Raw genomic sequence first — 21,784 nt, forward strand, 5'->3', positions numbered from 1 at the left:
ATAAATTAAAAAAAAAAAAAAAACAACTCACTTCCTCTTGTGCGTGATGACGTCACGTTACGCCAAGCGAGCCCGCCTCTTTTGCCGCGTCACTCCGGCTCGTGCGGGCAGTTGTTCTGTCAGCGGAAGCTCTGACGCTGAATTACACTTTGAACAGCGGCGAAAAAAAGAAACACACGCACAAAGATGACCGCTCGGGTGAGTTCACATTTCAGCGAAGTTACAAAAAAATCGACTACACGACGAAATACCAAACGTTATGCGCGGACTTTTTTTTTTTTTTTAAGTGAGCCAGCGCAGCGCGAGCCTGTGTGGCAGAATCACTTGTCATTCAAAACTTCCCGGAAGTCGATCTTATGACTGCTGGCGTTGAGCTGCTACTGTTGTTGTTGTTGTTGTTGTGTCTGTACGTTAAAGTGTAAACTGCCAGGCTGCTTTTAACCGCCAGACATGTTGACTTGTCTCATCGACAGTGTTATTAACTTCGATATAAAAAAAAAAAAGAGAGAGAAGAGCTGCAAAGGGCTTTAAATAGACCTCCTGTTTTCTACATGCTAAATCAATGAGGTCTGAAAAGAAAGGAAGTCTAAATGGGTCGAAGGATCATGTTCAAGCAGCTGCAGTGTCAACAAAAGCCTCTGTGTTTTGTTAGTTGCTTGTGTGTTACGAGTATTAGACACATTACAGCTAAACGTGAATGTAAGTTACTTAAAATGAACTGAAAATTAATCACCAACTGTTTTGATTATCGATTCATTCTTTTGACCCTTTTTTTTTTTTTTTTAATGAAAAAAGGGTCAATTTCTGTGATTATTGCATCTTAAATGTCAATATTTTGTAGTTCCTTTCATCCTTTGTGATAGTAAATTGACAAATCTTTTGGTTGTGGGGTGTCACCGCTGGCGTAATGCCCAAATATCGATAAAAAGGGTTACCACGAGATTTAATATTGATGTTTTAGAGGGCATTTTTGCTTCATAGATATAATATTAGATATTTATCAAATATAGGACATCTTCAAAAGTGAGAATCTTCAGTTTGAGGGAGCTGGACAAAAATATGATTATTTCAAGAGCTTTGAAGTGCAGATAATTGTATTTTCTGATTATAATAGTAAGTGGGTGATAAATATTTTTCCGTCAAACAAGATCAGCTGCATTTTAAACAAGGATTTAGAAAAAGGTTTTATTTATTCAGTGTTGACGGCTTCCTGCTGTTGAACTGTGTTACACCATGTCGTTGTTTTGCACCTATTTGTACCAAAAAGCGTAGATTAAATAAGTTTCAACGGGATCTAAATTGAGCATAAAGTCGACTCAACGTCTCTGTAAAACAGTTTGAACAAAGCTGAACATTCACGATGGTCAAATTTATCGCAGGGCTTTTGGATTAGATAGGAACAGAGTACGATTATGCCAGATAAATAACAGGAAGTAACCAAGAAATGTATTCTCAGAACTCTGTAACGCGAGAGCTATTACTATTTTAATGATGGTTACAAAACAGAGGAAGCTGACTTTACACTTCCTGGCGAGTCCAGCGCCGATTCGTCGGTGTAAAAGAAATCGCCATAGCAACATGCATGTCATGGTGGTTTTGTGGGAGAGTGCGACGCCTCCGGAGTGTTGACCTTAAAATTAATATCTTAAGCTTGATAAACAAGTTGCAAACATCACTCTTCGATAATAAAACACTTCCTCAGTGGAGTCACTGCATCTTTTTCTCTTTTTTTTTACCGTCTTCTGGGTTTCCTTTCAGCTCATGCAAGCGGCTCGATGCCCCACAGACGAACTGTCGTTGACCAACTGTGCCGTCATCAACGAGAAGGATCCGCAGTTTGAGCAGTGAGTGGGATTTCTTCTCGTACATGTGACCGTGCAGAATATGCTTCATATTACCCGCCTCAGTTTTGCACCACAACTGTGCGAAACTTTTGAGTCGGTGGAGAACGACAACAATAACAACATTTAGGTTGGCAGTTGCTCACCTAATTCTTTCTCATTTGTCATCTCACTGCAGACACGTGACCGTGCGCAATTTAGCCCACAAGTATGTGTTCACCTTGAAGACGCATCCCGCCATGAACTGCGGGACCATCGGCTTCAGCCTGCCGCAGGTAGGCTCGCATGTTTGGGAGGCGCCGACGGTCCCCTCGTCACATCTTCTCAACGCTCTTCTGTTGATTTCCGTTCGGCCTCGTGTCCCTGCAGAGGTCATCGAAGATATTCTGAGGCCGTTATTTCTTAAACTCTTGATTTTCCCAGTAAAAAGAAACCGCCACACATTTAATGTAGGAGTTACTACGCTTCTTATTTACAAAGCACCAGCTCTGAGCCGTCCCGCGTGGTTCTCCGTGGGCTCTTTTGCATGGACCTTCTTTGTTTGTCTCAATCTGTCTGTTACTGCTTTTTTTTGTTGTTGTTTTTTTTCCTCTCCCGTCTCTGCCTGCTCTTCCTCCGCCTGTAAACTCGGCAGCCGCGAGCCGCACACAGGTACTAACGTAACCTCCTCAAGACGGTCTTATTTCACCACCAAGAGTTCATACAGTAATCGACCGAGTCGTAGCGAATCGGTCAACAGATCATCAAACATATGTGACATATAGATCTGAGTCATGTATTTGTATTATGAAGAAGTGCTGTGAAATAAGACCGGATGTTCCAGAGGAAAGTTGCACTGTGAAACGTGTAGTGAAGTTCATTTGAAGTGTAGTTGTCTTCTGTCTGGTAACTTTGTGGAAAATGTCATTGCCTTATTGATGGCTGTTTCTTTGTCTTTTTTTTTTTCCTGTTTCTCCATATTGTGTCCTGTTACAAAAAAAATGACAAGACGTGGAACTAAATCAACCACTCGCTCTTTTTTTGTTTACAGAGAAAATGGGCGGGGCTGTCGATTGGACAAGAAGTCCAAGGTGAGAAACGCCTTCATGCATTTTTATGTGGAGATGCATTTGTTTGGGCCACTTGGTGGCAGCAGAAACAAATTGAAAACAAAACCTCTAAAACTCAAAGCCCAAATTATTTATATGTCGGTCATGGCCGATATGTCGGGTATCGGTGTATATGTTGTCCAATGTAAGTATGTGCCAATATGAAAACTTATTTTTTCCCAGAGCATAATGCAGGAAAAGATGCTTAAAACAAACAGCAACAATATAAACACGACCGCCCTGTACAAAAAAAAGTGCTGAATAAGCATAACATTTTGATAACATAATGCAGCTAAACTAATAGTGTACAATCCTTTTTATTTTTTTTAAATTTTTTTTCTTCTTCTTCAGCGAATAAACACAAAACCAAGAAAAATTCAGATAAAAAGTGGATTCACGTTGCCTGTTGGTAACGGTGCCTTACATGCACCGGCTGCTCAGGCTACTGATTGTTCCAGGACGTTTCTTTCTTTCTTTTATTCTTTTTTGTGATGGCTGCCAGTAATTTGTCATCTATTGATTAGCAGGGCTTCGCCATCTTTCTCCTATAACTGAAAGCCTTTTGAGTCACAGACACCTCGCCACCGTCGGCGCCTCCGGCGTCACACTTACATGTGACTGACTTTGAAAGGAGCAGGACAAAAAAAAAAAAAAAAAAATCTTCTGATGGCCATATCATGCAGATTTCTAATTATATGATGGAGAGACAGTCTGACAATGTGTGCACATCTGTGTCAGAGGCTGGCCAGCATCCAGAGGAAGAGCAGGCCTCGTCTTTGATAAATATGTCTCTTAGCTGGCCTCAGGCCAAAGTGATGCGCCCTACTATAATACTGTCTTCATTTCAGGAATGAAAAGGAGGAATGCAAATATAATCCACTGATTGAAAAAATGAATAAGCTTCATCGTACTTTGACATCACTTTGAAAAGCAAAAAAAAAAAAAAAAAAAAGGCCATGACTCTTTAGTATTTGATCAAAGGTATAATCTCCCTTTTTCTCTTTACACCCACTCTATATTTAACCATTAAAACCATTCCTATAATGGGTACTGTGTTGGCAGTGTCTCCTGGTAACGGTGATATAATTAATAAGCACTATCGTGGGTGTAACTTTCCTAATTACCTGGAAGCGGCGGAAACATCAGCACAATCTGAAAGGAAGCTACATCTCGTTTCCAAAATGAGCCACGAGCAGCAGTTTGAAAACATTCAATTTCAATAGTAAAAAGGGAACTTCAGATCATATTCAACCCAGGAGCTGCCTGCTGTGTTTCACAGTTGGATTTTCAACATTAAAGGCTGAAGGAACTACCGTTTGATTTTTAACAGCGCGCTAAGTTTGTTCTACTGTTGTGCTGAAGTGGCACCTACCCAATAAAGTCAGCTTTAATTTCAGTTAGACAGCAGTACGAAGGGTGTGATTTACCCAGACTGAGAGAAGCATAAACTGTCCTATAAGAAATGATTCAAGTCAGTGAGAGATCCTTTTTGTTTCTCCCCCCCCACCCCCCGCTGTAGTAACAAACTACACGTTTGACAAGTCCAAACAGTGTATAAGCACCATGATGGTGGAAATCGACTTCCTGCAGAAGAAGAACGTGGACAGCAACCCGTACGACTCGGACAAGATGGCCAGCGAGTTCATCCAGCACTTCAACAACCAGGCCTTCAGCATCGGCCAGCAGGTGATCCAAATTCTCACAAGCACCAAATAATGTCTTGAGTGTATTATAAAATTCAGTTCCTTTTTTAAATGTGTCCATAAAGACATTTCTTTTCTTTTTTTCCCCGTGCCTATCTTTTATCTCATTCCAAGCTGGTGCTTAGTTTCTGTGAAAAGCTGTTCGGCTTGGTGATAAAAGACATGGAGGCCATGGACCCCAGCATCCTAAAGGGAGAACATGCTTCAGGGAAGAAACCCAAGGTATCCGGGGGATAACTGTTCTCTCTCACACATCTACCGTCATTGTCTTTAGAGGCTTTAATATATACTAAAGAAGTAATTAATTAAAAGATTTTCACCCTTTTTTGTATATGTATATTCCCTATATATAAATGTACAATACTTCTCTTGTAGCAGAGTAAACATGGCTGCTCGTTTCTTTCATCCTTTCTCCCTCTGCCCTCAGATTGAGATTGGTTTGTTGCTGGGAAACAGTCAGGTGATTTTTGAGAAGGCAGACACCTCATCCATGACCCTGATCGGTGAGTGTTAACAGCAGCCATGGCTCCTTTTCTTTGCTAGTTCATTACCTTAGTTGAATGTTTTGTGGTCTGAAATATGCGGTGGTTGTAGCACTTGAATGTATTTAACACTTCACACTTGTTTGCAATGAGAGAAAAGTGGTTTTACCCGATATACGGTCTGAAGTAATTCTCTATAATCACCACAAGGGGGCACACTACACTCATTTAGCTTGGCTTGTGTTCTCTGTCACCTTTTGTTGGCAGCAGTAGAAGAATAAAGTTCACCAGACACATAACATGCAGTTTGCCTTCATGTCATTATTTCAATATTTTCTTCCCGATATAAATATCTTAATATCTTGCACTCCCTTCATGGAAAAAAAAAAGGACAGTTTGAAGCACTCACATCAACTCCATAAAAATAATTTATTTGCATTTAATTTGGGACTCAATATAATGCTTGCAGCATTCAACCATGATAGAGAATAAGGAGGGAAAAGGTATCATACACGGCAGAAGGTAGGAAATGTTCTCACGAATGACACGTTTAGTCTGCGTGTGTCTCCAGGGAAATCAAAGACCCGAGAGTCTCGCCAGTCCATCATCTGCCCCGACTGGAACTTCGAGAGGATGGGTATCGGCGGCCTCGACAAGGAGTTTTCTGACATCTTCCGTAGAGCCTTCGCCTCCCGAGTCTTCCCTTCAGACATGGTTGAACAGATGGGTGAGTCCCCTTCTTTGTCTCTTTCTGTTCTGACATCACTTATTCATTCATTCATTTGTGCCTCCTCTTCCACATCTTATGTGTCTCGCTGCAAGTCAACGTGATGATTTTCATTTAACTGAAGATTTCACGGCCTTTTTTTGAACTTATCGAACGTCTGTAATAAGCAGAAAGAACTCAGTTGTTCCTGGGAATCGCTGCGTTTCTGTCTGAGAACATTTCCTCCGGCGCTCATCAGGCTGAAGAGATTAGTAATACCTGCTAAATATAATCACTGTTTTCAGTCATTACATTCAGCTTGGGTTAAATCCTCGACTCCACATAATGGCAAACAAAACGTTGATTAATTCCTTTGAGAAATGCAGCATCGCCTGAGTCAGCAAAAACACAAACACGCACACACCAAGTGAACAGTTGAAACAAGTGTCCTTCATGGGTGTCTGGACGCTGACTAAAGTCTCCGCATTGCCCCCCCCCCCTCCTGACAGAAACCTCTGCACACACTCATTAATAAATCTCCAACAGCTGTCAGATTACAATGATGATTCACTCTGCAAAAAAAAAAAAGGACAGCAGCTCGTTCTAATGAAAGCCATCAGGTAGTCCGTCTCTGTGACTCACACACCGAACCCACACAAACCGTCCCGCACGCACTCGCACACATCTGCGCACAATGCCAATCGGTCCTAATCCCCCCCCCCCCCACCCCCCACCCCACCCCGAACCAGAAGTCTTGTGAAAACCTGTCGTGAGCACCTTTCGAGCTCAGCGAAGACACGCTTCACTTCGACCTGCGTGTGCTCACAGACGCTCCGTAACCCACGATGCTTTAGGGCCAACGGCAGCCCGGGGCTCGCGAGCTGACCTTTTAGCCGGGGGGGGGGGGGGGGGTCGTGTGCAGGAGTCGGCCTTTTGGCTGCGGCCAGCTGGCTGTCGTAATGAGATGGCACGTCCTGATAGAGCATCCAAGCTAAAGGTAACACTGTAATTGGCAGGCGTGGGGAGCAGGCAGCGCAGGTGCTGACAGAGACACAGTGTGTGTGTGTGTGTGTGTGTGTGTGTGTGTGTGTGTGTGTGTGTGTGTGTGTGTGTGTGTGTGTGTGTGTGTGTGTGTGTGTGTGTGTGTGTGTGTGTGTGAGAGAGTGTGTGTGTGTCGGAGCAGAAGTCTGAAAGCTTCACCTGGTCTGCCCTCTGCTGCCACAGAGAGCTGCAGCAGACAGACATAAGCCTCAGTGCTTTCTCTCCCAAAAACAACCCCCCCACCCCCCACCCCCACCCCTGCCGCCCGGAGGGAGAGAGGACGGCCCTTCTTCTTCTCTCCACCCCCCCACCTGTCAGCCCGGCCGCTCTTCCCTCAGCGGGCCCAAATGGCAGCTCAGATGGTTATCTGACGGGGGGCCTCTCAATTAGTCTGGGCTAAATGTCATTAAGCAGGTGCAAAAGGCCATTAAAAGGATCTGCACTGTAAACACGGTGGAGTGGAGAGCTCTCGGTTTGCACACTCGATCTTCTAAGTTTTTATGTGCTTTCCACCTTTAAAGACACTCTGCGTCCATTTAAAAAAAAAAAAAAAAAAAAATGGATATCCGTCCTCGAAGACAACCTCACCTTCATTTTTAAGACATCCAAAGTATTCTTTTTCATGACTTTTCGGGGGTTGGAGATTAAGTTATGATTAGTTTTGTTTTCTCTGCTGCTGTAATTGTTTGTATTTTTTTGTTGTCAATACCAGTAATAAGCTCCTGAGCAGGGTATAATAACCGTTCATTTTCATACAGGCATACCAGTATGTACCTGTAGTGGATGTTTTGACCTCACAAAGATGTGAGCTTTATGAGTAGTACAACTTTTCCGTGTGTCATTTTTCTCACCGTTAAAATTGAATAACCTGTGCAGAGTTGAACACCCGTTCCTCGTGTCTCCAGGCTGTAAGCACGTGAAGGGGATCCTGCTGTACGGACCCCCGGGCTGCGGTAAGACCCTGATGGCGCGACAGATCGGCAAGATGCTCAACGCCCGGGAGCCGAAGATCGTCAACGGCCCCGAGATCCTCAACAAGTACGTCGGAGAGTCGGAGGCGAACGTCAGGAAGCTGTTTGCAGACGCAGAGGACGAGCAGAAGAGGGTGAGGCAAGGACACGACTTGTACACGGACGCTTCCTGTTGTTTTTCTAAAAACAAAAAAAACAACAACAACAACAAAAAAAAATCACTTTTTTGTTTGTTTTTGTTTTAAAGCACAGCGGAGATACCGAAGCAGAACGAATATGAAAATCTGCTGCCTGAGCCTCGTTTTATTACAACTTCCAGATATATCAGCTGCCGTACTACAAACTGTGCTGAACTTATTATCTGGACATCAGAAGTTTTCGTGGTTTCAGTGTGTATCGGTGTTCTCCCGTTAAACCCAGATAAGCATTTCATCTGTCTGAACAGAAAAAAAAAAAAAAAAACTAATTTCTGCAGGAGTGGAGAGATCTGCCCTTTAGCCAGACATAGCTGTAATAACTTTCTAATGTTCTGGTGTGTGTGTGTGTGTGTGTGTGTGTGTGTGTGTGTGTGTGTGTGTGTGTGTGTGTGTGTGTGTGTGGAGGGGCAGTTATGCATTAAAAACCCAGCAGTGGCACTCCTCTGTTTGGACGGTGTGACACCGGCACTAAGCCTCACTCTGCACCACTTAATGAGGGGCTGGGTTCTCTTTGACCTCCTTTTAGACCTCCCTACAAACACACACACACACACACACACACACACACACACACACACACACACACACACACACACACACACACACACACACACACACACACACACACACACACACACACACACACACACACACACACACCGTCCAGTGTGCAGCACGGACAGCTCCACACCTGCTTTAAATGCTACGTCAGAGGCTGACGGGTCTTCAGATGGAGGGATAACCCCCCAGCCTGCTGCTCTCTCTTACTTTTTCCATCTGTCGGTTGAGGGTCAATTCAGATTTTTTTTAAGTCAGGATGAAAGAAGAGCTTTGGCAGCGGCCGTGTTGTTGTGCCGTGTGACGGCATGTATACAAATATATCTTACAGTGCTTTGAGGCAAGTGTTGTATATATTTGACTGTATTTTCAGAAAGCCTGTTTTAACTCGTTGGAAAGGTCAAGTCGTGCCGTTTCATTCGATATCTGCTGCACCTCGCTGTGATAAATACTTCCTGAACTGTTTGACAGAGAAGAAGGGATGTGCTATAGAAAGTCATATAAATGATGTAGTTTAAAGAAAATAACGAACTTGTACATCACCATCAAGTGCACAAAAAAAAAACCCAAAAAAAACACTTTTTCGAGCACGACACGTATATAAAGCTGGATTTACTCCACATGTAAGACCAGCGGACCTCCCTGCTGGTGTGAGGAAACAGACCGAGATAACAGCAGGCAGCACTGATTTACAGCTCCCACATGAATCTGTCTCTCTCTGGTGAACAGCTCGGAGCCAACAGCGGCCTCCACATCATCATATTCGACGAAATTGATGCGATCTGCAAGCAGCGCGGCAGCATGGCCGGCAGCACGGGAGTCCACGACACCGTGGTCAACCAGCTGTTGTCCAAGATCGACGGAGTAGAGCAGCTCAACAACATCCTGGTCATAGGTGCAGACACACACACACACACACACACACACACACACACACACACACACACACACACACACACACACACACACACACACACACACACCACACACACATATGTTTTCTCTTCGTAAACTAACACATGCCTCTCTCTCTCTCTCTCTCTCTCTCTCTCTCTCTCTCTCTCTCTCTCTCGCATTCATTTTTTTTTGTTCCTCTGCCGTCTCTCCTTTCCATCGTTTGTCCCGGCTCTCCTCCAGGAATGACCAACAGACCCGACCTGATCGACGAGGCCTTGTTGAGGCCGGGAAGACTGGAGGTGAAGATGGAGATCGGTAAGAAGTGAAGAACACGCAGCCGAGATGTCAAACTCCGCGCAGTTTATCTCGGTGAACTGGAAAAGGCAGTTAAAGCCCGTATTAATGTTGACGTGAAGATCTTCTTCCTGGAGCCTGTAAAAATTGAAGCAAATGTTTAAATAATTCGAGGTGTGATCAAAAAGTTTGAACAAAATGTGTTAAACAGCCCTCCAGAGACCACAAGGCTGCTCGTCAAAAGTATTCTTCTTCTGAAACATTAAGTGTCTTTATCCCCCCCCCCTCCAACCCCTTCGTCTCTTCTGTCAGGGTTACCGGATGAAAAGGGACGTGTTCAGATCCTCAACATCCACACGACGAAGATGCGTCAGTACAAGCTGCTGTCCGGAGACGTGGACATGAAGGAGCTGGCCGTGGAGACGAAGAACTACAGCGGTGCCGAGCTGGAGGGTCTGGTCAGAGCCGCACAGTCCACGGCCATGAACAGGCACATCAAGGTCAGACGGAACAATATGCGTATTAACTCGCATGTATTGCACATTTATTCATGTGTCTGTGTACATTTTCTTGTTTGTACAATGCCAGAAAATAATTCAAATATATAAAAAGGCGACAAAAAACAAAAAAACAAAAAAAAAGAATTTAAACTGTTTAAACTAAAAGTAAGAAATCGATCAGATTTGCTTGATGAATTACAAAGAATTTATGATTTATGCAAATTATTTTTGATTTATTACATTTTTGATTGACCAATCAGTTAACTGACTCACTGATTCATTCTTACATTCCAATTTCATTAATTAACACCTTTTCAGTCCAATTTACATAATTCATTCAAAAGGGATTTTTTTTTTTTTTTTTTTTTTTTTGAAAGTCTAACTATATATCTAAAAACTTACTAAGATAACATTCATAAATAGTTTTTCAAAAGCGCTGACAGTAGTACTGTTACGTGTTACTGGGTTTTAGTTGTAGGCTACACACCTGGTGGGTATAGTACACGTCTCTACAGTGCCAGTTTAACAAGCCACCTAGGTCAGGAACAGAACCCGTGTGTGTGTGTGTGTGTGTGTGTGTGTGTGTGTGTGTGTGTGTGTGTGTGTGTGTGTGTGTGTGTGTGTGTGTGTGTGTGTGTGTGTGTGCGCGCGCGCGTGTGTGCGCACGCGTCCTAACTTAAGTGTTTTATCAGGTGCATTGGCTCAAATCTGCACAGCTCAGTCGGACCCACAGATAAGGTGAAGTTCTCATCTGTTAAGTGCTCTGCCCCCGCAGACACACACACACACACACACACACACACACACACACACACACACACACACACACAGAGCTGCAGATATTAGAAGGTGATGATAAATGACGGACAAGGCTCGCACACATGTCTGACGGCTTTGACGTTGCTCTTCACTCCTCTGAGCACTTATTCTTCCCTCCCTCGCTCTCGCTGTCTGACCTTCCTGCTCTGAGAGGAGCACATTGTCTCCCGACACATTGCGCAATCTAAACGTGGGTCAGAGGGGTGGGGGGGAGTTCATCATCTCATTTCTTTGTTATTGTTGTTGTAGGCCAGCAACACGGTGGAGGTAAACATCGAGACGGCAGAGAAGCTGCAGGTCAGCAGACTTGACTTCATGGCCTCGCTGAATAACGACATCAAACCCGTAAGTTGCCGCGCATCGCTCACTCCCTCTCTTTTTTTGTTTCTGTTTTAGCTTCCTGTCAGATGAAGTTCTGACTTCAAGTTTAGAGTAGAAGAGACATTCACGGACCACATGCAGTCAAAAACAAAACCTGAAAGAGTCGCTCTCTCTCTGTCCGTCTCTCCCTCTTCCTCTCCTGCAGGCGTTTGGAACCAACCAGGAGGATTACGCCAGCTACATCATGAACGGTATCATCCGGTGGGGCGACCCGGTGTCGGCGGTCCTGGAGGACGGGGAGCTGCTGGTGCAGCAGACGAAGAACAGCGACCGCACGCCGCTGGTGTCGGTCCTCCTGGAAGGTGGGACTCGCACACACCGTAAACATTGTCACGACCTGTCGGTGTCTGATCGCTACAAAATGAGCGACTTGTGATCGGTCTTCACCCTCAGGTCCACCTAACAGCGGCAAAACCGCGCTGGCAGCTAAGATCGCTGAAGATTCCCAGTTCCCCTTCATCAAGATCTGCTCCCCCGACAAGATGATCGGACACTCTGAGATCGCCAAATGCCAAGCTATCAAAAAGGTACGTCTGAAAATAAAACAGGTCATTTCGAAGTCCAGGAGGCAAAGAGAGTGTGAAGCTGTTGAAAATGTATCTCCAGCACCAGTGTTGGACCAGCTGTTGTTTCCTGCTTGCTCAGATTAATCTCACTGGCTGTAAAAATGTCATTATTGCCACAAAACATGTGAAATTGAATGCAGACCTAAGTATTCAATTTGAATCAAGATTTACAGAAAGAAATTGAAGTTGAAAGAGTTTGAAAATGGCCACAAGATGAAATCCAATAATTTCTCTGCCAGATGTTTGTTTTGTTTTTTTGCTTTGACGCAGATCTGGTTTTCCTTTTTTTTTTTTGCGTTTCCCTGTAACAGATATTTGAAGATGCTTACAAATCCCAGCTGAGCTGCGTGGTCGTGGATGACATTGAGCGCTTGCTGGGTAAGAGACCGGTTGACAACAAAACAGCTTAGAAACAATTCCCCTACTAATATCAATGAATTGTATACTAGCCCGTGAAGTTGTGTCTTTATGAAATAAGATCATAATAATAATAAACGATCCGTCTCCTCAGACTTCGTTCCGATCGGCCCTCGTTTCTCCAACCTGGTGCTGCAGGCGTTGCTGGTGCTGCTGAAGAAATCCCCTCCGAAGGTAACAAAAACATTTGTTGTGATATTTATTTCTTCTTGCTAGTCCCGAGGTGGCAGAAAGAGGGCAGCAGATCTTACGGATGCCAACCCCCCCCCCCAAAAAAAAAAAAGTCTTGCGGAGGAATTGTTGGAGGTCCTTGGCTGCGGCTGGCATGTGTGAGCGGCTGTGTGTGTGAGTTTATGGTTATTAGCGAGTGTTTTGGCCCCGGCCCGTTGTGCTCGCAGTGAATGGTGGTGGTAGAGACCCATTTCTCATAGTTTCTTTGGTTGTAGTTTGTCTGTTGTTGATGGGTTTGTGAATGAGGGTATAGCCCACTATATGGCTGCATGTGCATGAGAAGTGGCGCGGGGCCTGGTGCTGAATGCCTGGCTTGCAGTGCTCCTCTGGGGTTGTAAAGCGCTGGGCCCAGCGGGGTGCCTGGGGCCGGGGGAGGCCAGGGGGACACGGAGGAGAATGGGCTCTGTGAGAGAGCCAGGACCTGGCAGCACTGCCGCCTGTGTGGCACCTCATCTGCATGCAGCATCGCAACCCCCCACGCCATGGGGGGGCAGCCGGCAGCCATAATCCCCCTGTCTACTCGCCACTCCTCTGCCTCTCCTGCTCCGTCGTCTTCTCCTGGTCCTCCTCCAACTCGTCGGCTTAGCGGAGCCACAATTCTCCGGCTTCTCTCCTTTCTTCTTCTTGTCTCCTCTGCTGTTGTCTTCTGTCGTTTTCTGTCCCATTATGCTCCCGTCTTTTGTCTGTCTTCTCCTTTTGCTATTGTTGTTTCCTGTTCTTTATGCTCTTGTTGTGACTTAGAGCCCCTGTGCGACGTCAGCCCTTCGTCTGGGGACGGCCGCAAATCACACAGTTATGAAAGAAACACGCCGAAATCGCAAATCCAACACGGAGGTCCTAGATGGCACCGTGGGACACATCCGTCAATGTCCAATAAGAGCTTTGACAATCGAGAGACAACCTGCATCATAAATTGTGAGACCGTAAAACCGAACCGATGGGAACAGAACACGAAGTGCTGCAGGACGTTTTGGGTGATGCTGCGTTGTAAGCTGCTGTCTCGCCTTCACTCGGAAGTCAGCAGGACGGAAATGGCAGGAAATGAGGAAGAATGGCGGGAAACGAGGAGGCAGAGAAGACGAACGACGTGAAACAACCATCCAAAACCTGATCGTAGTGTTCACGATGTATTTTTTTGATCCAGGTGGATGTTTTTTTTGGTGTATCGTCATCCTAGTGCTTTGATTTACCTTTATAACACACGATTTGCCTTAAAACCGATAAACGTGACCGTCCGAGACAGATTTCTCGGATGATTTTGGGTGTTTTATTTGGAGTCCTGACTCTGCAGTATTTCCCCTCTTTCCTCTCCAGAGATTATAGCTCTCTTTGCTGACCGTTAAGAGGAAAGCAGCCCGACGAACGGTTTCAAACGGTCGAGTGACCAAATGAACCGAAGTGACGTCGGCTTCTTCCCCTTTTTCAGGGTCGTAAGCTGCTGATCATCGGCACCACGAGTCGTAAAGACGTCCTCCAGGAGATGGAGATGCTCGACGCGTTCAGCACCACCATCCACATTCCTAACATCATGACGGGAGAGCAGCTGGTTGAGGCCCTGGAGGTAAAACACACACACACACACACACACACACACACACACACACACACACACACACACACACACACACACACACACACACACACACACACTGACACACACATTCATATTATGCTAAATGCAGCAGCACCTTTAAGGCCAAAACAACTTCTTTTTTTTTGCCTTACATTTAATATGAATCGATGAATTTACCTGTTTTAATCACACAATGCTCTCTCTCTCTCTCTCTCTCTCTCTCTCTCTCTCTCTCTCTCTCTCTCTCTCTCTCTCTCTCTCCCCCCCCCCCCAGCTGCTGGGCAGTTTCCAGGAGAAAGAGCGGGCAAGCATCGCCAAAGCCGTGAAGGGACAACCGCTGTCGATCGGCATAAAAAAGCTGCTGATGCTGATTGAAATGGCTGCACAGGTAAGAAAGAGATGATATCTTTGTTTTCCCATTTTCTTTTTTTATGATCTCTCCTCCGTGTCTGAGTGTAATACCTTTGAGGGCCACAGGGGGCCTGGTTCCAGAAATCCTCCGGCTCCAATAGACTCCCATTCAAAAAGCGTCAACTTCTCACATGAAATACAAAGTCAATACATGTTTTCCACAAGTCACGATGGTGTCATTATCTGAAGTCACTCCTTCTGATCAGACTCGAGGTGGTCCTTCTGAAAATAATTCCATCATTGATTAGATATCAGGTCCTCAAAGAGAAGTATGCCTGGTTTGATTGACGTGCCTGAGATGCAGTCAGGTTTTTGGTGTCGAGCAAAGGTCTTCACAACAGCATTTCCCCAACCAATGTGTGGTTTCTGCCTGGTTACAGCCTCACATTCTCTCTGACATCCAAATAAAAACAGATTCACTGGTTTGTTATTAGACGACAGAGAGGTCAAGTAGACTTCGACGTACTGCAGGTACGTTGCGAAGCCTTCAGTAAGTCACTCATCACCTCAGTTCTTTATTCAAAACAATTTTCAAACTGGCTCCGGCTCTGCGTTATTATTATGTTTTTTTTTTTTCTATTAGTGTGGTCTGAGCCTGAGCAGCCTGTCCCTCCTTTTCCTCAACATCTGGCCCCGGCATTCTCCAACCATCAACAGAATCTGTCTGTCAGGCACAAAAAACTGTCATCCATCAGCTGGAGAGGAAAAAAAAACAACAACTGTGTGGCTTCGCCGATGATTTGTTGAGCAGAGGGATCCAGTTCATTTTCTCCTTCCACGAAACCGTTCTCACGCCGCTGCACATCCAATACGTTTCGTAGTTGTGAAACCGTGTTCTGCGCAGCTTTTCCAAGTTACTCTCACGTGTTGTGAATCAGAGAGACGTGACCAAGAGCCTCGCGCACTTCATGGTTTGGTACGAATTTAAGAGTCTTCGAGGTCGACACGACGGAGCAGGTTTAAAAAAAAAAAGAAAAAAAAATCATCCAGCTGAAACAGTAAAAACATTAGAGCACCGGTCCGAGCAGGATTCTTGGCTTCCTTTCATTGCACAACTTGTGTTACTATAGATAAGTAGAAGCTCTACTCACCTTTTTAACAGATTTTGTGGCCTTGGTGTTGAAACTGGTGTCGGTATTTCTGTTCGCCTTGTAGCCAAATGATTTGCACGCAAAACCTGTTGTGGAATCGATCCTGTCGAAACACGAGGACAATCAGCTTTTCTGAATCGGTAAAAAAAAAAAAAAAAAAAAAAAAGGTTTAATTACAGATCGTTCCCTGAGATGTTGTCGGGCAGCTTGGTTAATGTCAGTTTTCTACAATATGTGACCTTTAAATGTGTGTGGTGGTGGTGGTAGACTCTCCTGTGTGACCTTGGAGGGAAAACAATAAAAGATGCTATCAAGTTGCATCATGGGAAGTGTAGGATCCAGCGATGAATGAGTTTGACCGCAGTCTGTATCTCAGTCTCTGCTGCGCTGATGGGTTTTTTTCTTGTTTCCTGCAAATCTCCACGTGAACTTTTAAACCATAACTCGTCGAATACGAATTTGTTTTTTTAAAACACACGTTCGCGTCGGACCTCGACTCCGGACAGTCCGAGGAAGTTACAACGGAAATGTCGGGAGACAGTTTGAACTTAAGAGATGATTTTTTTTTTTTATTATTATTTTTTTAATTTTTTTATTCCAGCTTACAAATAATGTTTGTTTCATTTTCTTTCTTTCTTTTTTGTGGTGTGTTTACCTGAAGAAAAAAAAAACAATACACAAAATACAAATAGGTTGCAGCGTGAGCAGAACTAGAAGGGAAACGGGAGCAGCGAGCGGCTGGTGTTAATTTCTCCTCGTGACTGTGTGTGTCTGCCTGGTGTTGATGATGTGTACACGGCCTGTTTGTTGAGGCTGGATGCTGTGTAATTGCTGTGGTATGCACAAATGCAGCCATGTTCTGCACACACACACACACACACACACACACACACACACACACACACACACACACACACACACACACACACACACACACACACACACACACACACACACACACACACACACACACACACACACACACACACACACCCCGTTCCGAGCCTGCAGAAGTATGAACCTGTTTGCCGAGACATGCTGCAAACAGCCGCGTGGCTGCACTCGCATTCAAAGTGTTCACAGCGGTTTCTTTATCTTGTTCTTCTCTCATTCCAACGTTTGTGACGGCTCTCGTGTCTCAGCGCTCGTTGCTACAGGCGATTCCAGACATACTGTAAGTTATTGTATAGGCGGCCATTAATTTGACTTCCTCCCCCCTCGCCCCCTCCCTCCTCCCGAGGCGCTGAACTCCAGGACCTGCCGCTATTTACACCGAGATAATCTGACGTTTTAACGAAATGTGAAGTTGTTGTTTTTTTTGTTTTTTTTTACCGTCTGTATTTTTTCTGTAAGAGATAATGCGTCTTGTCTTTCAGATGGATCCCGACTACAGAGTTAGCAAGTTCCTGAGTCTACTGAGGGACCAAAGAGCGTAAGTATTCTTTTCCTGTTTCTTGCCGTGACTCCGAAACGGGACCACCGGTGACACTGAACACTCTCACACACACACACACACACACACACACACACACACACACACACACACACACACACACACACACACACACACACACACACACACACACACACACACACACACACACACATCTGTCACTTCTACCAGTCTTCATTTAGAAACGTGGCAGAGAGAGGAAAAAGTTAGTCAGAGGCGCAAAGCGTTTACATTTTCATCATCGCATCAAGTGTGATTAATAATACACATTTTGTCTTTTTTTTTTTTTTTTTTTCTGTCCTTTCTTTTCTCCTGCAGACGCGGTTCTGATAAGTTTGTGCCATTCTAGACTCAGTGGAGCCGCACGGTGAAACAGAAGCATCCGTCAACGGTAAGACCGAAAAGCCTGCGTTGAAGCTCAAATGGGTTAAATTTTCTTGCCGTCATTCCCTTGCCGAGGAGGCGAGAGGAGCTGATGGAGAAGACCGAACTGAGAGTTCACTTTAGTCATTTGAGTTCCTTCATCGTACAATTTGTTGGGGGGGGGGGGGGTCAAAAAGAGACGAGACCCGCTCCTGTCGCGCAACACTGTGATGATCACGGAGCAGAGGGAAGCTATGAACTTCATTAGTAAGTGACATCAGCGTCTGATCTGCAGACGTTGGAGAACCCTGTTGCCATGGCGCCACAGTTCAGGTGGTTTGCAAGCGAATGTTTCCCCCTTCAGACGCCTCAGAAGGTTCCCAGTAGAACTCGGTGTTGACAGTCTGACCCTGTGGGGGACGAATTCAACGGTGACGCAACTCCCACCAACGTCACAGAAAAACCAACCTGGTGTCTCCTGACCTGACTCCGCCTTCAGCGGTGTTGGACAGTGAAGCTCCGCCCCCCCCTCTACGCACACGTACCAGTGGTCACAAACACGTGTGAAACTCAGGTGCTGATCAAGTAACATAACTTGAACTACTTGAACTCACGAGGGTTATAGCTCTGAGGACATCAAAGAATGTAAGCCTCTTATAAAATGTGCCAGTAAGACAAAAATCTTCAAATAAAATGTACGAAATAATATACGTGTAAAAAAAAAACAACTCTCCTTTTAACTTGAACTTCAACTGATCTACACGATCCAAGCCTTCGCCTAACTTTTCAGCGTGTAGGACGCTGCTCTGAGGTTTTTCCAGGTGGTTTCCGTAGCAACCAGGATTTTGAAGTCGGCCAATGGCAGGTTTATAAAAAAAAACGTTAGTGCGGAAACCATTTTACTCATCTAATTCACAGTATTTACGGCTTAACTAGGCAAATATCGTGTTTCCCAAAATGCTGATCTCTTCCTTTAATCTTTAATTTTTCAAAAATAAGCTACAAAACGCCGCAGTTAACCGTGAAATAATTTGCGCTGTACCGAGTCTCTGTTGCTCAGCGGGAAATATTTATTAGCCGTGATGTTTTCTGGCGGCCAACGAAGGGCGGAAAGGTTTCAGAAAGGTATCGTGCCGCCCAGGGTGACAACAACAACAACAACAACGAAAACAACTTATTCAACTTGCAGCAGGAGTGTCGCTTCTCTTCGCAGCCTCGGAGACTTACGGTATCGTCGGCGGCGACTAAAAATAGGTCGACTCGACAGGTGCTCTCTTGTGGCAACACGTCTCCTTCGCCTGCCTGTCTCTTCTCACTTTTTATTTCTCTCTCTCTCTCTCCGCTCAGTTGCTGAGGAAACGGAAGCCCGAGAGAGGAGGATGACGGCAGGAGGAAAAGCGAAAGAGAGACAGTCTCCGACCTGTCTCTCATCCCTCTGCGTCCTTCCTTCCTTCCTTCCTTGCTTCCTTCCTTCCTTCCTTCCCTCCCTCCTCGTCCCTGAAGCTCTCGAGAGCCCTTCCCTCTCTGCACTGCAGCGTTCGCTCGCTCTGCGGCAGACGCCACAAAAACAAACAAACAAACAAAAAAAAACAGGCCGCCTCCTTCGTCTAGGGCACTCTGTGAACGTGTAAAAAAAACAAACAAGAAGAAGCGGTACTTGCAGTGTTTGCGGTGCACCGTGTTGCATTTTCCTCAAGACTAATGCTGTAATGCCCCCCCCCCCTTCCCACCCACAGTATAAAGGAGTCAGGGCAAAAGACATGACAAATAGATGAGCATGCACAAACACTAATTATGATACTGTTTGTTTATATCGGCTTTATTCACACACACGGACGTGTAAACTGATCATTCCACCACTTCAAATCTTCACTTATGATGTTGTTTTCTTGCTTGTGTTTGACCTTTTTTTTATTTCATAAATAAATCAATTCTACTACTAATAAGACCCTCTGTACGTATCTGAAATTTACATTTTTCAATTTTTTTTTTTTTAAAGGGAAGTTACGAAGGGGGTTCCTGCTGCTACGGATCATTTTCCATGCAAACGTTGGGGATTTCGTTTCAGTTCAGTTTGTCCCAAAAAAAAAAAAAAACTTTCCCAGAAATCCCTTCTGCTACTACAAGTGTTCTCCTCCCGCCTGTGACATGTTGAAATCAGAAAAAAAAAAAAAAAAGTTTGTCATAATTATGACTTGGCATAATTACTTCCCTAATTACCAAAGATTTGGCATCTTATAATGAAACCAGTCTTTTCAGACACTTGCGGTTAACCTCGTCAGCTCTGAGAAAACTCGGCGTTTCTCCGAGCAGCTGCTGCAGCGCGTCTTGTGGAAGCTGCGGTGACGGTAAAATGCATCGGCTGCTGATTTCACGACCCCGCCCTCCTCAGCAGAGAAATATCATTTCAGGTGTCACTAACTCGTCCTCGTGATCTTTTCTTTTCTTCTTTTCTTTTTATATATCTGTAAGTCTTATTAAAATAAATGATTGGTGAATTATTAGCTGTGTATGCCTTTTATTACGAGGTGATTATGTCACCTCATCATAAATAAGAGCAAGTTGCAATGATGAAAAACTCCTTTATGTTGCAAGTTGATGCTTTTAATTGCACGTTAGGTTGTATTGGCTGGATTTTTTTTTTTTTTTTAATTATTATGAATTAATCCCATGAAAAGACCACAACCAACAAAGCAAGTTGTTTCCCACCTCCCTAACTTGCTTTGGTTCATACTAAACATAAAAAAAAAAAAAATCTAAATAACAGGCCAAAACTATGGATTTCTATTTTATTTTTATTTTTTAAAAAGACTCCATAATTTCCCCAAAAACTGCTGAAGATTGCAGGTTGTTGTTTTTTAACAAACGTGATGTAAACAGGGATTAAATGTTGCCTCTGTCTGGGACTATTTTCAGCTGCGGATTAATACAAAAATAACTACAGTGTTTATATTAATGTAATAGTACGCGCACAATCGCATATAGTCGTTGTTTGTTTGGAGAACTTTTAAACGGCTGATATCTTTTTTTTTTTTAGAATGAAAGTTGTCAATCGGCGGCCCCTGTGCTGTGTGTCACGTATGTAGAGACGCAGGACTTCCTGTCAGAGCCTGCAGCGCCGTAACTTCACTCAGAGAACTGAGATTATTAACACGTGTGTGTGTGTGTGTGTGTGTGTGTGCGTGTGCGTGTGTGCGCGCACCTCCGGCTCAGCAGCAAGAAGCGACGAGACAAGTTGTGTTCTTCAAATATATAATCTTAGTTCAGTCGTACAGATATATACATTGTATAATAAATAATATTTATAAAAACATAACATTTACGATTATAAAATAAAAAGGGAATTATTCACTTTAAAACATTTTGTACAAAACTTTGGATATAGCGGGTGAGGGGCGGGGAGGGAGGGGGACTGAACACAGAAAGGTAGGCCCAGGTAGGGTGGGGCAGTGTAGAAGATGACACAAATGCTAAGCTATGTCACAAAGAGAGGACAGCCGCTACGCTACGGGGTAACTCGTGTTTTTTGTTGTTGAATATAATTAACAGGAAGCAGGCGGGACTGTCGGAACATGTCGTGTGGAAACCTCTCACAATTTGTATTCCACTGCTTGTGAAGAGCCAGCCGTCCATCCGTCCGTCCATCCGTCCATCCATCCTCTTCTGTTTGTCACAGGCAGGCCACCACACACACACAAACACACACACACACACACACACACACACACACACACACACACACACACACACACACACACACACACACACATATCTCGCACACATAAATCCTCACAGCTCTTTTGAAGTTTCCCCTGAAGTCTGAATTTAAGAAGTCTTTTTCTGCCCGCCCTACAAATCACAGCTGTTCAGAATCACAAGTACCGCTAACAAAAAAAAACAAAAAAATACTTGTAATTAAATCAAAGAGTTTCTCCAAAAACCCCAAACAGCAAAGCGAGGAGTGTTTTTTCTGTATTTTTCCGGGTGTACTGACAAGATTACAAGTTCATAAATCAGACTTCTTAAAAACACTCCAAAACATGGAGAGATAGGAAGGAAGGATGCAACAGCCAATCAGAAGCCTTCTCTGCCCCCGCCCCCTCCGCCCCACATCCCCCCCGTGGTTTCCACATGTCGTCACATGTCCCCCTTTTTCCTTTTTATTTTTTTTTATTTTTTTTTTTTTTTTTTTAAACAGAAT

The 21,784-nt window shown here is 44.5% G+C and overlaps 2 protein-coding genes across 4 annotated transcripts in view; both read left to right on the forward strand.

Moving 5' to 3' along the window:
• myo1d (myosin 1D) overlaps nt 1–21,784 on the forward strand; it is a 200,672-nt gene that overhangs the window by 100,816 nt on the left and 78,072 nt on the right. The window lies entirely within an intron of this gene.
• Nucleotides 96–20,084, forward strand: LOC138624405 (vesicle-fusing ATPase-like). 3 transcript variants are annotated; one of them, XM_069704593.1, is made up of 22 exons: nt 96–198; nt 1,759–1,844; nt 2,020–2,116; nt 2,872–2,911; nt 4,449–4,615; nt 4,747–4,854; nt 5,060–5,135; nt 5,686–5,841; nt 7,767–7,966; nt 9,317–9,482; nt 9,725–9,799; nt 10,091–10,278; nt 11,347–11,442; nt 11,624–11,780; nt 11,872–12,005; nt 12,356–12,422; nt 12,556–12,635; nt 14,119–14,253; nt 14,540–14,653; nt 17,144–17,199; nt 17,539–17,611; nt 18,931–20,084. In XM_069704593.1, the coding sequence occupies exons 1-21, from the start codon at nt 187–189 to the stop codon at nt 17,567–17,569; spliced, it is 2,241 nt and encodes a 746-aa protein (XP_069560694.1). In that variant the 5' UTR covers nt 96–186; the 3' UTR covers nt 17,570–17,611; nt 18,931–20,084. The 3 variants fall into 3 exon arrangements, with proteins under 3 accessions (XP_069560694.1, XP_069560695.1, XP_069560696.1); XM_069704594.1 differs by lacking the exon at nt 96–198 and adding an exon at nt 317–699; XM_069704595.1 differs by lacking the exons at nt 96–198; nt 1,759–1,844; nt 2,020–2,116 and adding an exon at nt 2,343–2,492.

The sequence above is a fragment of the Brachyistius frenatus genome, unplaced genomic scaffold (genome assembly GCF_029030835.1).
Source record: "Brachyistius frenatus isolate BFR_SWC_R1_liver_20210118 unplaced genomic scaffold, ASM2903083v1 Contig_51, whole genome shotgun sequence".
In the NCBI taxonomy this organism is placed as follows: domain Eukaryota; kingdom Metazoa; phylum Chordata; class Actinopteri; family Embiotocidae; genus Brachyistius; species Brachyistius frenatus.